A 16,754-nucleotide genomic window follows, 5' to 3' on the forward strand; every position below is an offset into this window, starting at 1 on the left:
TGCTCATTAATTATATGGTCGTTACAGTAATATACTCCCGTAATCCGTTTTAGTGCATGAAATTTACGCAGAGTTGCATTAAGAATTTTTTATCGAGTAATTATTATAAATTTATTATAAGTAAAACTAACTGTACTTTGTATTAAATATATAAATGATAATTAAGACATTAATTATTATTTATTTTTATAAAATTAATATTTTATCTGTATTGCATTGTGAATCATGTTTTATAAATAGATAAAATAGATTGTTAATTTAAACATTTATTATGCACCGTTTTGATTTACAACACATTGATTTACGAGTGATAATAAATTATATGATATCACTGCAAAAATGAAAGATAACACGATCAATTTAAATTATTATTAAATCATAAAAGTTATTTAATTAAAAGAAGTTTAAATTTGCATAAGTATATAATATCACTATACAAATTACATATATTATACATCTCTTATATTAAAATTCTAATTTAAATTCTCTCTTATTCTAGCTTTAAAGTTTCTACTTATTTTTTCTAAAAGGTGACATTATATATGTAGATAACAATAGATGTACCATACAATTATGCATGATAAATGTACGAATATATGTAAAAATATTTCTCACCTGAGTTTTTTGAGTAATAGCTAAAGCAAACTCTTCATCGGGAGCAGTATCTTCGGGGGTCATATTGGCACCCCCAGGTGCAACACCGTATCCAGCAGTATTGTTAATGGCTTTGGATAGACCCCCTATCGAACAATTACTTATTGAGCTTCCTCCAATGATATCTCGTTTTCCTGCACAAAAAAAGAAAGAGAAAAATAAATATTAATCAGAAAGAAAAATAATTTTATCTTATCTAACATAATGATTTGAATATTAATATAATTTCTAAAATAAATGTAAGTTAATTAAAAAAAATTGTAATTCAATATGAAATGATTAAAACTGCATTTTTCAGTAAAATTTAATAGTTATTATTGTTAATAAATTATTATTATACATTAAATTTAAACTTGAACATAATGTCATAAAATTAATATTTGATTCAATTTTCGCAGAAGCTGCATTAAGAAAATAGACAATCCGCCGTCGATGAAGAATTTAGAACGGGAAGTATCAAAAATAAACCAAGAAGATATCAATAACGATCGAATTAATAAACTTAACAATTATTGTAATATATACTATATATAATAAAAATATATTAAACCTAAATAGATGATATTTTATATTAATATTATTTATAAAAATTTACAAATTTATATAATTCTAAAAAATGCAATACGTATATAATTATTTCATTTAAATATAATTGTTCTCCAATTTTTGCAATTTCATATATAAAATATTGTTATCAATAATAGTTTAAAGATGAAAAATTAGAAGAAAAACGAATTTCTTCAGTGATAATTTTCTTTTTTACCGTATTGTTAACAAATCATGATATCGTACAATCTTGATATTTTTTTTCGTGCATAATGTTTTCCTAATCAGTATGTATATCAATTGATGCAACTAGGGGTGCAAGGACGAATGCCACAATTAACGATAGCGCAATCTACATACGTGATTAATCCAGGACAGTCTTCGAGATATATCGCGTTTACTTGATCCATTTATTAACTCGTCTACCTCGATTTATGCTCGTCCTTTGAAAATGTCGCGTGAACCTTGTACATGAATTCGAGATTGAAAATTCTGATTTCTATAAACGAGATCTCTGTGATTCTCTTTGGAAAATTAATATATATATATTTTTTTATCTGTCGTATCTTTTTACAAATGAGAAATTTAATATTTTAACGAAAAAAACGAAGAGAAAATATACAATGAGATTCTACACATGTAGATGCAAATTATATGTATTAATATATTCATTAAAATTTTATCTCTATTAATATAATATTCTATTAATATAACAAATGAAATATTAAAATTATTTAAATATTAAATATAAATTAAATTACTTTTAATTTGTTATTTATTATGATAAATTTTAATTAAAATATGTAATGTTCAAGTATTATGTTTGGATTAAAAGATATTAATTTATACGCTTGTTAAAAAGAAATAAATGAAAACTTTCATTAATTTTAAATACGAATGCATATATCTTTCTTGCATGCATCTTTCCTATAAATACCTTGAAAACCGTGAATGTGAGATTGTATTATAATTAGAATGTTTTATCCGATAATATATTTATATGTACAAATATATGTATCAGGCCTTTAATTTGATTTTTTAAATTTAATTAAAAGAAACAGTATAGATATTTTTCTACACTTTTTCTATTCTATTACAGGAAATACAATTCAGATACTCTTCAATTTTTAATTAGAAATTAATTCATAAATCTAAAGAAAGATTTAATCTTTTTTTTTTTTTTGAATTTATTAACGCTAATGTTCAAGAATTTTAAACTTATCTAGAGATTTTTGAAAAATCTAACTTCACGATTGAAATGTCAGTAGACATGCACGATTTGATATACTTAAGAGTACGAGCAGGAATAATCGAGGACAAGACCTTGGCATTATAAGCATCCCTTGTAGAAATTGATATCATACCTTTTCAAATGTTATCGCAGCTAACAGTCGAGTTACAGAATTGTTCAGAATCTACATTTTTTAAGTAGTTTCTTTTTTTTTATAAATGTAATAAAATTACAAAAAAAAAGATAATTGAAAATTAATGTAATTATTTTTACAATTATATTTAAATAATTTTAATTGTTCAAATTGAATATTAAATTCCATTGATTTATTTTTATTTTTCTACAATATTGATCCAATAATTAATGCCGATCCTTAATTTTGAATATAAATTATTCTAAAATAAAATCTTTAAAGTACTTAGTTAACATTTTGTAGATATTTAGCGTGTATATATAATTTTTAAATTACATATATCTCAAATAAAAAGTGTTGAAGTAAATGAAAGTATTTTTTGTTTCTTTTTTTGTAAAATTTATGTACGTCGAAATATAAAAATTTATTGTAATTATGTTGGATTACTTACAAGATACGATTTTTATGTACGTTTTGAGTGATATAATATTACATTTCAGTTAAGAATCACTGCAGTATCCGAACTGATCATATAATACTAATATCGCGTGATTATAACCGCTTCTTTAAAACTTCACATAGATATTTTGGTTTATATTGATCAAATAACGTAGATCATGCGCTTTCTATCTTTGATTCTATCTACCATAAGAAAGGCAAAACGATTTCATTGTAATTGTAACATTGGTCTCTCCATGGAATACTATTTAGAATCTTTTGACATCGCTATAATCGTGTAAGTAATGATAATAATTAATTTAATTAATTTAATTAATTCCTCACAGAATTGAATATGTCCAACGTGAAATTTAATAACGTGTTACGCGAGTATTAAATAATAGACCTATTTGAATATAATGAATTTCAATTTCTTTGAAGTATATGAATAATTATAATTTTGAAAGTTAAAACATAATTATAATATAATTCGTACGTAAATTAAGTGAAATGAAAGAATAATAATATTCGTAGTATTTGTTATAATATAATTTATATTTTCTTATAGATTGTACAATTTATATCTTAATTCTTCTGAGGATAGATAAATGATAAATTTAACACATGATGCTTAATCTTTTCATATTAACCTTAATTAATAATTAGGTATATATGCTACATGAGCTACATATCCAACAATCTATATAAACATTTAAATTTTATACACGCATATCTGGATATACATTTAATTTTATACATTCTGGTATTTTTTAACGATTAACCATTGGCTGAACTAGAATTTAAATATTAATTTTTACAAATGATTCCATGAGAAAGTAGTGTTTACCGTGCAATTCTTTTTAAATTTACATTTACATTATCTGCATAGTAATATTTCAAAAACAAAGCTGAAATCATATCAGAGGAAAATATCTTTCAATGACATCCTTTTTATAAATTAACCTACTTTATAATACATTTCATTTTTTCCTATTTATTTCAGTATTTTTATACATTTGTAATTTTAAAAGAAATTTCATTCTTTATCAAAACCGATTAACTCTCTCTTTCTTCCTCTATAATTTTCTGTAATTTTCTATATTTTGTTTTGCAATACAATTTCTTTTACTTACGAAAGAAAAAAATTATAACGTAATAACAAATCTTTTTCTTTCATTATAAAATTTGAAATTTATAATAATAAATTATCATTTTTCTCTCATTATAAACCAGTATTATTTTTCCTAAACCTCTTTATAACTCTCTGTAATATTTCTTTCATTTACAAAAAGAAAAATATAATTACCTATAAGTTTTTTCCAAGTCTAAAATTTGAAGTAATAATAATAATAATAATAATATCACAAAAAATGATTTAGAATCAAATGCAATAAATATGTAACTTCTATGTCACGTGACTTATAAAATAATTAAAACAATCTATCCTCTTACAACCCATTAATTTTCACAATGCGAATAAAGTATCTTCTTTCGAGACAAATCGTTTGGAGAAAGTAAAACGGAATAAAAGATTAATAGATTAAAAAAGGAATACAAAGGCGCGTTGTTAATTCAGACTTGACTGATAGAAAGTCGTTTGGACGTTGAAACGGAAACGTACATGAAATCACGAACAAATCCTTCGATCGTGGGAGAATCGTTATTAATTGGTCATGTATCGCCAAGAAAATCGGAGAGTCGACGGTAACAAGTTCAACAAAGAAGAATGCAGCTCGAGAAACTCGTACTTCTATCTTGGTAATTACGGTACTATTGTTTTAAATGAGTGTTCACCTGATGCCTCGACCGCAGTATCGTACCTTTTTTCAAGGATGCTCCTCGCTTCAGGTGCCTCGCCATGAAGCTGGAAAGTAGCTGCATACTTTTCTTACGATAGATTTCTTCTCCTTTTCAATGGGACAGTCTCACCGGTCACTTTTATCCCGATAAAAATTATCGATCAAAGATCACCTCAGTAATCAGACACGCGAATATTTTGTTGATCGATGCATGGAACAATTTATTTAGAGTTATTTAAGATGGACATAGAGATTCTTTTTTTAACCGATCTGAATAAAGGAATTTAGTAGAGTTTCTTACGATGCTGGCAACTTGTACGTGCTCATCGTAGAGACTTTTTCACGAGATAACAATGATTAAAATGAGTGATTCAACACGAAATGTAAAAAAACATAGCTTGAAATAGAAGTCGTGGGTTGAGGTAATTCTTTTTTTTTCGAAGGAACGAGTGAAGTTTCTGTTACAATAGAATTACATTTTTTGATGATGAATTTCAGAAAATTTTCTTTTGATGAATTCCTTTGAAATATTGTTTTTAATGTCTTGACAGTAATGTTTCGATTTTGCAACGGAAAGAGTGGGAATATATCATTATATTTCGTAATGTTTACTATTCTTATTAAAATTTTCACATCTATCAATATACATCCAACTTTTTTTGTAAGCATTGTTAATGTTAAATATTATATAAGATTATGTAACATTGAAAACTTGAAAAATGTAGAAGCAAAAAAGTTTTTTTTCAAAAGGAATAAATTTGTACAAAAAGGAATGATTCTTTTACAAAAAATTATAAAAGTAATAATTTTAAATTTTTATCTTTATAGAAAGAGGCACACAGATTTTAAAGAAAAAAACAAATCTTTTCTCAAATAAAAAGTATGGAAGAAGAATATAAACATACATTGAAGAATTAATCTTTTCCCACGTTAAATATTTCGCGATAAAAATTTCTCGTGAAAAGTAAAAACTGAAAAAGAAAATTCACTTTCATTCATCGTGTCAAAATCAAAACTACGAATCAATCGAAATCACAGGGACAAAACTGTATCGTAGAATCACCAAATATTTTTTTAATTAAAATCGATCGACAATTTTAACGCAAGATCCGTTTTTCGTGGCACAAAAATAATCGAACCCGAATGACGGAGTTCGTATTTTCCGATTTTCCATTGTTGTCAGAAATAAATTGTACTTAAGTACACCGATGCTTTTCTACCGGCACACAGGCTCGTACTGAACGCGATCAAATTGTTGGTACCGCGGATGCTACTGACCATCTGTTTTTCTTGGAAATTATTGGTTACATTCGCGCTTGCGCTACCTTTATCACGGTGTACAGGTGTACATTATGAGCCTGCGATTGATTAGAAATATATCGTTGAAATGTGAAGGATTGGTTAATCAAGAATTTGACGTTCTAGTTTTTTTTTCTTTTTTAGAGAAGTTATGCGTATAACTTGTTACTCGTTAAAAGAAGATTTATTATTTTTAGAAAGATTTTCGTTCTTTTTTGTTTTTTTATTCATGACAGTTCATTATTCGTCTTCTACTAATATTTTTATTTAACATTTCAGCTGATAAATTTTTCTTCTTGTATCGGATTTTTTTTTTTAAACATAAATTATATGTTAGAAGAAAGTAGTACGTGTATTTTTTGATAATTTTTTGCAAAGATTTCTTTTGAATATTTTTTAGAAATAATTTATTTAGTTCGATTAAATTTATTCTATATTTGAAACTTGATTAATCCTTTCACATACAAACTATATTTTTCTTTATTCATTCATCTGTAAAAAGATTCTTGCAGAGAAGTGTATGAAACTTCAAAATAAAAAAAAAAATAACGAAATGTATAGATTTGAAACATGTTCACACATTATTTATTACAATGATGATAGATCAATATCATATGCATGATATAAGAGTGCATCAGTATTATTACGCCTTCACACGAGATCTGTGACTCCAATGTTCACAATTCCAGTATATCGTTGTTTAATGGCAATATGCATATGTAATCTAAGATATTGATAATATTTATAATAGATTATCAATATGATAAGAATAAAAAATCGAAATTGTAATATCTTTTTACTTATTTAACAATCTCGAGATTTTCAAATTGATAATATCGAACAAGTAAAGAATTAACACCACTTTCCATCTAAAAATTCAAATCCTCTTTTCGTGTAACATGAATAAATGATCTTACATTTTTGAACGATAGTATCATACAATATCACATATAAATCAAATGACACTATATGAAAAGTTTATCTCTGAAAATACCATGATCCATTTTTTTTTTTTTTTATTCTTCACGATAAATATACGTTCCATCCAATTACTACGTTACAACATGGCCAGGGTAAAAGTAATTATATCGACGATATATCACGTTACATTCATACATGTGCGTATATAAGCACGTATGAATGTCCATAAACGAAGTCCAATAAATCGAAGGAATGAATGAGCCAATGAATGACGGTGTATTAAATTTTTCCATAAAAATAAAGGACACCCCCTCCCCTCCCCCCCAAGTGGCATAATCTTCTACGGGATTAAAATTAAAGGAGCTAAATCATTAAGATCTTTTGTGAAAGATATCGGTGAAATGACTAATGATAGTAAGGGCGATCCTCGTCAGATTGTGGCGTTGCCTTTCAGGCTACCAACTCTCGTCGCCGACCTCTCTTTTCCTTCTCTTTCTCTTTTATTTGTTTCTTGGCCAACATCTGTCTTACGCGCCATACCTTACTATGCCGCATTACATTGCCACAACCCGTACATAACGTGGCGATCCGACGAGTCCGAGTTTATGGTGCAAGGTGCACCGTCTGCTTCGAGAATTTCAGAGAATTTCTGAAGAGAAAAAGCACTTCAGGGACGTACAACCGGACACGTGACGCCCTGTGTTGATTAAACGATAGAATCGATGTTAGTTTTTTTTCTTCTTCGTTTAAAGAAAACTTTAAACCGCGACCGAGCCTGTAATTTCACGAGTTCATTCAGGAATTCCACGAAGAAATCAACTATGTATTTCAGTTTTTATTACTTCTTTTTTTTTTTTTTTTTTTTTTTTTACGATTCAATGGAAAATTATATGTTTAATTTTTGTTGAAACTTGTAATGTTCGGTGATATCGATTTAATCGTCAGATCGTTTCAATAACTGGTTATCGTCCATTCAATGCTTTTACAAATTTTAGCAATATGAGAGCACTACAAAATTCAGAAATATAATGTTTCGAAACTATAATATTATTATTTATTTAACGGTGCATTTGCAAATCCAGAATGAATGAAAAAGATCTATCTATGTGTGACATCGTAAATAGATGTAAAAAGAATTTTCGTCTCCTTCGAAAATTGATTGAATATGTCTGATTTATATTAATAAAAGAGAAAAAATGTAATGTAATATTTATAGGAGAAAAATATTTTTTCTTCGTCTAATAAAATACATAGTTCTTACATACATAGGTATCTTGGGGGACAACACCTTTTACAGGGTTAAGTTATTCAGAGTTAACTTCAAGTTCTTTCTGAAACCTGTTCTTGTTTTGTCGAAGGAATCGACGCCCTGACTAGCTTCCTATTCTGAACTTATTTACATATTTATACAAAGGTACATACGTGTGACTTGCGGGAGATATGCACCAGTTTACTTTCTACGACGAATGTTACCAGACTTCATTTCTAAAATTATCCACCGACTATTCGAGTTTTTTCTCTTATTTCTAAACTGTTGAACTGTTGGACACTAAAATAACATCCAACGTATTTATTTAATAATAAAATAAATGCGTTAATTAAATAGCCTTTTAAAAAAAGAAAACGAATCCCTAAGAAGAAGAGAGTTCTCACGTTTTATTCTAAAAAGATTCTAATTCCTGATCTCTTCTATCAAAGATATAATAAATAGGGGAAAAAAATGACTCCAAATGCAATTTATTTAGAATATATGTTGGAATAAAAATATCATCAGAATTGAGTTTTCTCAATAATGTTTACGTTTTCAGTTCTTTTTTTTTTTTTTTTTCATTTCTTCGTTGCAAACGATCGTTGCATAATTTCTTTACGGAGTGAAAATACCTTTAATCTTCTGTCATGTTTATACTATCCAAAAACGGACGAAGTAAATAGACGAAGAAAAAAAAATGTCATTGAATACAGGAATAACAATAGAAATGACTTAATTAACATAAGAATTTCCCGTTCGCGATACTAACTTTACTGTTTTCTATTTCTTCTTCTCTTTTACAATAATCTTTGCACACTACACGTAACTGCTAATGAAAAGATTCTCGATCTTCTGCTCGATCATATTTAAACTATTGAAGACAGTAAATAAAGGAGGCAAAAGTGACATTGAATAGAAATGCCAAGAAAAATGAATTAATCACCATAAGAATATTCGCAATACGCATATATACTATATTCAATGTTTCCTCTTTTCTGAAAAAAATAATAAACTTTCTTTGCACGGAAGAACGTGAAAAATATTTTCGCCTACCTTGATCGAAGTTAAACCAATTTCATAAATTACACGAGCCACAAGCGTAATTAATCTTCGAATATATAGTGAAACACGATGATGAGCAAAATTCATGTGATAATAGCACGTGCACTGGAAAATATATATATATATATATATAATACTCGTGTTTCGTGCAGCATGTCGATTTTGTACGTGATTCCAACGATTCAATGCGCGTGACACACGCGACGCTTTTCACCATACGAACAGTGGAAGAGCGTTTAAATCATTAACGAATATCTTGCAGTTTCTTATATTTTCTTACTTTTTTTCTTTTCTTTTCTTTTTTTTTTTTTTTTTTTTTTGGATTGATGACATGGAAATATCTCGAACTTTCACAAATGTCATATTTGGATCGTTTCACGATTCCACAAGCGAAAGCGTGTTTTCCACGACTTTCGTTCCGTGCGACTTGGCGTATCATTGACGTTATAATTAAAATCAAAGGATGATATACGTACCCTGACAGGATGGTCTATCTAGCGCGGTTAGGTGAAATCGTTGCTTCACGTGTGCGTGTGTATCAATCACATTTCCATACGAAAACTGTTTTCACCGATCATATGTATACAATTCGACGACAATGAGCAAAGAGACGTGAGGAGATCGAGTTTCTTGCGTGAAAATGATCATGTATAACCAGTCAATGCATCCATCCTCGTCCACGAGTACAGCAACACTGACCTGCCGTCACGAGAGGAGAGCGGACCAGGTAACAGAACTCTCTCTCGAGTGTTCCCTTCTTGTATCCTCTTTCTACTTCACCGCTTCTCTTTCACCTTCTTTTTCCACCTTCTTCTTTTCTTCCTTTCCTCCTTCTTAATCTTCTCTATTCTTTCTTTTTAGCTTTTTTTTTTTCTTATCTCGTCTTCTTCTCTTACACACCTGTGTTATTTACCCTCCTACTTCTTTCTAATTTTCTCTTACATGTTATATATAGTGTTTTATATAGTATTTATCCGTTTAGTTTTTCTTTTCCTCTTTCTCTTCATTTTTCAAGTTTTATCGATACTGTTCTATTTCTTCTTCATTCGTTGCGAATCATTCTTTTATTCTTATTTTCATTGACGTGTAGATTTTTTTTTCTTTTTTTTATCTTTTTTCTTCCTTATGCAAATATGAAGAATTTCAAGAAACAACGAAAAAAATAGGGAAGAACTTTGATATCAAATCAAATCAATATAACATAATACAATTTATATGTTTTGTTAATTATCTATTTTTCTAAATTTCCAATAAAAATAAAAACAAAATTGTAATTAAGTGTCATTACGATCAATCAACATTTTGGTTATAAAGAATTAAATGCATAATATTTTTAAACACGCTTCTGGAAAAAAAGAAAGAAATTACGAGTACTATTTACTTCAATCATTAGCCTTTTCTGAGAATATAGAGTATTTAGTCATAATAAAAAGATATATGTGTAATAAATTTTGATAAAATAATTCATTTTCACGTGGCTTATAATGTGATAAAAGAAATATAATATATATAAGAATAATAAAAGAGATATAATATATATAATTGTACATGTAATCCAATGTTAACAGGATTATAAAGCTAAGTCTAATTTGAAATAATTGGTTTTCCTATAAAATATCCTCTTTATATTCTCTTGTATTACTTTAAATATCATTCAAATATCGAATAACATAATTTGAAGAAAATTATAATATAAATTTAAAAATCAGTTAAAGTTATTGTTCTATGTCAAAATTATTAATTACTTATATTACATTAATTCTATTATTCATTAAATATTCATTTTACTAATCAAATTGATCATATTCAAAAACATGAATTTTTATTATATCCATTCAATTTATATTTTCTCTTTCAAAATAAATCATCTATTTCTTTGTCAATTTTAAATATATGTGTAAAAAAAAAAAAAAAAGATAATGACACTAAATCAAAAAAAATATTTCGTTTCACATTCGATGAGCACATATTATTGACCACGTTAAAATATCCTCGTTAAAAAACCGATGATCACACCTCTTGTTTATATATCGAACTAGCAAGATCGATATCTCGCCGAAGCGAATAAGTTCCTTACCTGCTGCCTATACGTTCTAGTGGCTTTACATCGCTGTAACACTGGTAATCTAGCAGCCAGTAGCGTGCGTGCAACGAAGTTCACCGTCTTCTCTCGTAACCCTGCGTAGAGCATATTGCTCTCGCATGCAGAGAATGCATTGTTACGGTCGTCAGCTGCTGTTTCTCTTCAAACGGGTATATTCTTTCTAGGTGGGGATATGCATCGAGGTTCCAGGGGTACGATATACCGAGGGGGAACCACTAGGGTGTAGGGAGGGGAATGTGTTCGCTATTGTTCGTATACTGCATACACATGCAATTCTCACTCGATGATTGTCTCCGTAAATTAGATATTCGTCATTTATTCGTAACTTATGTGTTAAACATCAGTTAAGAGAAACATTTTTTTTTTTTTTTTTTCGATACAATTCATTGACTTTTTTGTTCTGCTTATACGTATAATTTATACATTAATATTTGTGTCCCGTTCTTCTAATTAATTACTTTTTCAATGTAATTAATTTCATTAACGAGCTTTGTGTTACACGTCGTACATTCTATGTGAATTACAATCTATTTATTTTATAATGGTTTGATATTAATATTGATGTAGCATGAAAGGTTTATCTCAAGTCATTAACTCATAGTGAAAATGTACCCTCGCGGAAGTGAAATTTAGCCTCGAGGGAGCTAAATTGTTTATTAACTGTACGAATTAAACTACAACGAAAATATGTATGAATACATTTCTTTGAATAATTTTTATAATAAAGAAAATATAAAAATGAGTAAACCAACCACAATCAAAATAACTTTTATTGATCATAAATTAAATTAATTACATGTAGAAAATAAATATATATGTAAGAAGAATTTAATAATAAATTAAAAAAACTCTTTTAAATGTTTAATTAAATAGATTACAATAGTAAAAAGCATTTTATTATATGTTTAAAATATACATATATTTAATATAAAATTATTTTTTGTTATTTTATTTAAAAGTTTATTGTATTTCTAAATTTCTAAATTTTCATTCAGACATATATAATTAATGTGACATTTTTGCATTCATTTTTTCCTCATTTCTTTTTAATTAAGTTTCATCTTGTAGAGAAAATATTTAATACGATATTTTATTTTTATGCGATATAATAAATCAAAATTTAATGATTAATTCATAATTTCATAAATGCATTTTATAAATAATCGAAATTTAATTATAGATAAAATACAAAATAGATACAAACTCTTCGTTACTTTGTATTCAGTAATAGTTAATTAAAACATTATTATATAATTAACTATCCAATTAATTATATGTTTTAGAAATATTTTAGAAAAATTATAAGAGAAAAAATAAATTCGATAAATCTTCGATAGTTTAATTTTTAATATAAAAAATGTTTCAAAATTTCTTCCATTTTTTTTATTGTTAATCCGAATTTATTTAAATCCTATCTCTGTCGAAATAATGTGTACATCAAAATATATTATATTTTCTAAAATAATTTACTCATTCTAAAAATATAAAACTGAGAATATAATATCTATATTTTTTACATTAAAGATTAAGACACACTATATATATATATATATATATAGTATATATATATAGTATATATATATATAGTTTTGAAAAAGAAATGAGAATATGTTTAATTGACATATCATATTTTGTTACATACTACGTATATATGTGATCACGTGTCAAAATTAAGTATAAACAAAGATAACAAATAATAGAAAAAGGATAGACATAGTGGAAAAATATGAAAATCAGCGCCATCTCTAGAGTGCCGCAAATTAAACTATATAAAGAAAAGGAAAGTAAATATTAGAAAAGGATAGAAATAGATAAGAATTGATTAGCTACGCCATCTCTTGAGTACTAAAGACATTTCATAAAAAGAGGATAAAGTAGAGTATGAAATATGAACAAAGATGGCAAATAATAGAAAAAGGATAGACATAGTGGAAAAATATGAAAATCAGCGCCATCTCTAGAGTGCCGCAAATTAAACTATATAAAGAAAAGGAAAGTAAATATTAGAAAAGGATAGAAATAGATAAGAATTGATTAGCTACGCCATCTCTTGAGTACTAAAGACATTTCATAAAAAGAGGATAAAGTAGAGTATGAAATATGAACAAAGATAGCAAATAATTGAAAAAGGATAGACATAGTGGAAAAATATGAAAATCAGCGCCATCTCTAGAGTGCCGCAAATTAAACTATATAAAGAAAAGGAAAGTAAATATTAGAAAAGGATAGAGATAGATAAGAATTGTTTATTAGCGCCATCTCTTGAGATATAAAAGAATTATTTTCAAGATTTTAAAATTCATAAAAGAGAGATGGCGCAGCTAATCAATTCTTATTTATTTCTATCCTTTTCTAATATTTACTTTCCTTTTCTTTATATAGTTTAATTTGCGGCACTCTAGAGATGGCGCTGATTTTCATATTTTTCCACTATGTCTATCCTTTTTCAATTATTTGCCATCTTTGTTCATATTTCATACTCTACTTTATCCTCTTTTTATGAAATGTCTTTAGTACTCAAGAGATGGCGCAGCTAATCAATTCTTATCTATTTCTATCCTTTTCTAATATTTACTTTCCTTTTCTTTATATAGTTTAATTTGCGGCACTCTAGAGATGGCGCTGATTTTCATATTTTTCCACTATGTCTATCCTTTTTCTATTATTTGCCATCTTTGTTCATATTTCATACTCTACTTTATCCTCTTTTTATGAAATGTCTTTAGTACTCAAGAGATGGCGCAGCTAATCAATTCTTATCTATTTCTATCCTTTTCTAATATTTACTTTCCTTTTCTTTATATAGTTTAATTTGCGGCACTCTAGAGATGGCGCTGATTTTCATATTTTTCCACTATGTCTATCCTTTTTCTATTATTTGCTATCTTTGTTCATATTTCATACTCTACTTTATCCTCTTTTTATGAAATGTCTTTAGTACTCAAGAGATGGCGCAGCTAATCAATTCTTATCTATTTCTATCCTTTTCTAATATTTACTTTCCTTTTCTTTATATAGTTTAATTTGCGGCACTCTAGAGATGGCGCTGATTTTCATATTTTTCCACTATGTCTATCCTTTTTCTATTATTTGCCATCTTTGTTCATACTTGATTATCTTGACAAATCATTACAAGAAATGTATTTAACACTCAAGAGATAGCGTTAGTAATCAATTCTTGTTTTATCTCATGCTTTTTTAATATTTATTTTCCTTTTTTATATATAGTTTAATTTGTGACACTCTAGAGATGGCGCTGATTTTCATATTTTTTTCCTATTTCTATCCTTTTTCCTTATTTACTTTTTTTGTTTATATTTGTAAAATTTATAATAAAAAAGGCGGATTAGATATGTGATTAACTTTATTATGTTGTTATGTTATATTTTATATATATATATATATATATTATCTCTTTTGTTTAATCTATTGATTAAAAACAATATATTATGTTAACATAGTTTAGTCTTATCCAATTTTTATATATCGTAAGTATATAATATTTTATGTGTTTATTATAATACTATATTATAATATTAATTATATTAATTATAATATACATAAATTATATAATAAATTATTACTATATAAACTTTTTTCTTTATATATTACAAAAAATCTATTTATATAATTTGATATATGTTTCATATATAAATTATTTCTTTTATATGTTTTAAAGGTTTCATATAATTTTGTATTTATAAATATATATGTACATATTATTTATATACACATATTTTTTCGTATTTTTATATTATATATATATTTTACATATAGCTTTGTATTTTGACATTATATATAATTATATATATTTATTATATAATTTATATAATTATATAATTTATAAAGTATATTTTTTATATCTTTTTGTATCTTTTTCTACAGGCCTTAACATCATACCAGCATAAAAAAATAAATATAAAACAACGTAATATAATATTTTTCATAATTAGAATTAAATAAAATAATTAAAAATAATGAAAATTTTTGTTAATGGACCTTCTTAAAAAAAGATAAAGATATAAATATTTAACGGTAAATATAAAACAGGTAAGTAAAATTACTGTCAGAAAAAATTTCATATGCTATTTCTTTTATAATTATAATCTTGTTCAGAAAGAAAATCGTAATTTAGGTAATAATTATTGACAAAAAATTTCAATTTTAATTAAAAGAATATAATTCGACACATGAAATATTTCTAGAGATTGAAAATTTCTATTTTAATTTCATACTTTATATCAGGAAAATATAATTTAAAAGAAAATAATACACGAAATTTTTGTGGAAATATCAAGATAACAAATTTTAGCCAAATTTCCGGCTTTATATTAAGAGAATATAATTGAATAAGAGGTGGCATGCGAAATTTTTCTAGCATTTTTAAAATGAAGAATTTTTATAGAATTTTATATATTTATCTGCAAAATACTTACTATTTTTATATTTACCTGTTGCAGATATTATTCTTTGGGATTCAGAAAATTCATTTTTTCAATATTTTTTTAAATTCTATTTATCTTTTACATATGTACTTTTTATAATAAGAATTGTCGTTTTAATGTATTAAATGTTTTTTTTATAATCTTTTTAATTCTAGAAAATTGAGAAATATATTCTACATATCACTTTATAATTATAATCTTCTTTGTTTTTTATTTAAAAAATTTAAAATAAAAATTGAATTGTTGTGGATTTTGATTATTAATTGATTATTAATTTTTTCGTACACATAAAAGATTTTTGAAGGCTAGTTTTATTTTATTAAATGGAATTATATTATTTTTAATATATGAATCAATATATTTCGCAGTTCTTTATAAAAAAAAAACTATACAATTTAAAAAATTATTTGTTATAAATAGTTTAGTATTTTTTTATATAAAATTATTAATTATTACTGCAATTAATATGTCTATTGCTATTAATATGTATCTATTATTTATCAAAGTATAAAAAAAATATAAATTTTTATTAAAAAATAATCCTTATATGATTTCTATGCATTCACGAAACATAAATAATATCAAAAAATATGTTGAAACTATTCTACTTTTACCTCAAATATTTTCCGCAATGGACAAAAGTAATGTAAATTAAGATAATATGAATTAAAATATAAAATATATAATATATAAAAATATATGACAAATTACAAATGTTGATATCATTATTAACACAAGCAAACAATTAATATTAATTAAAATAAATAATTCATTTTATTATTAATAACTAAAAAAATTATAAAAAAGTTTTTGAGGTTCAATACCAATCCAAGTTTCAAAATATGCTTAAGAAATGCTATTACTAGAAAAAGA

The 16,754-nt window shown here is 25.8% G+C and overlaps 1 protein-coding gene and 1 long non-coding RNA gene across 9 annotated transcripts in view; one reads left to right on the forward strand and one right to left on the reverse strand.

Moving 5' to 3' along the window:
- The window catches only part of LOC100868386 (uncharacterized), a 25,969-nt gene extending 14,421 nt beyond the window's left edge, over window positions 1–11,548 (reverse strand). For 2 of the 8 annotated variants that reach the window (XM_086907761.1, XM_086907742.1), the window contains exons 1-2: window positions 11,410–11,548; window positions 616–788 (exon numbers count right to left, since the gene is read on the reverse strand). In XM_086907761.1, the coding sequence (XP_086763887.1) occupies window positions 616–678 (63 nt within the window). In that variant the 5' untranslated portion in view covers window positions 679–788; window positions 11,410–11,548. Of the gene's footprint in view, window positions 1–615; window positions 789–3,015; window positions 3,076–4,822; window positions 6,051–9,323; window positions 9,553–9,808; window positions 10,473–11,409 lie in introns of those variants that run through there. The other 6 variants (XM_086907738.1, XM_086907756.1, XM_086907753.1 and 3 more) reach the window with 6 other exon arrangements.
- A 2,902-nt stretch (window positions 11,549–14,450) lies between these two features.
- Window positions 14,451–16,131, forward strand: LOC147658766 (uncharacterized). The gene is made up of 3 exons (XR_015291963.1): window positions 14,451–14,924; window positions 15,322–15,486; window positions 15,897–16,131. It is a non-coding gene; the product is annotated as an uncharacterized LOC147658766 (long non-coding RNA).
- The last annotated feature ends 623 nt before the right edge of the window (window positions 16,132–16,754 follow it).

This window comes from Apis florea, unplaced genomic scaffold (genome assembly GCF_048593485.1).
Source record: "Apis florea isolate Af1SG1 unplaced genomic scaffold, ASM4859348v1 contig_1645_pilon, whole genome shotgun sequence".
Lineage (NCBI taxonomy): Eukaryota > Metazoa > Arthropoda > Insecta > Hymenoptera > Apidae > Apis > Apis florea.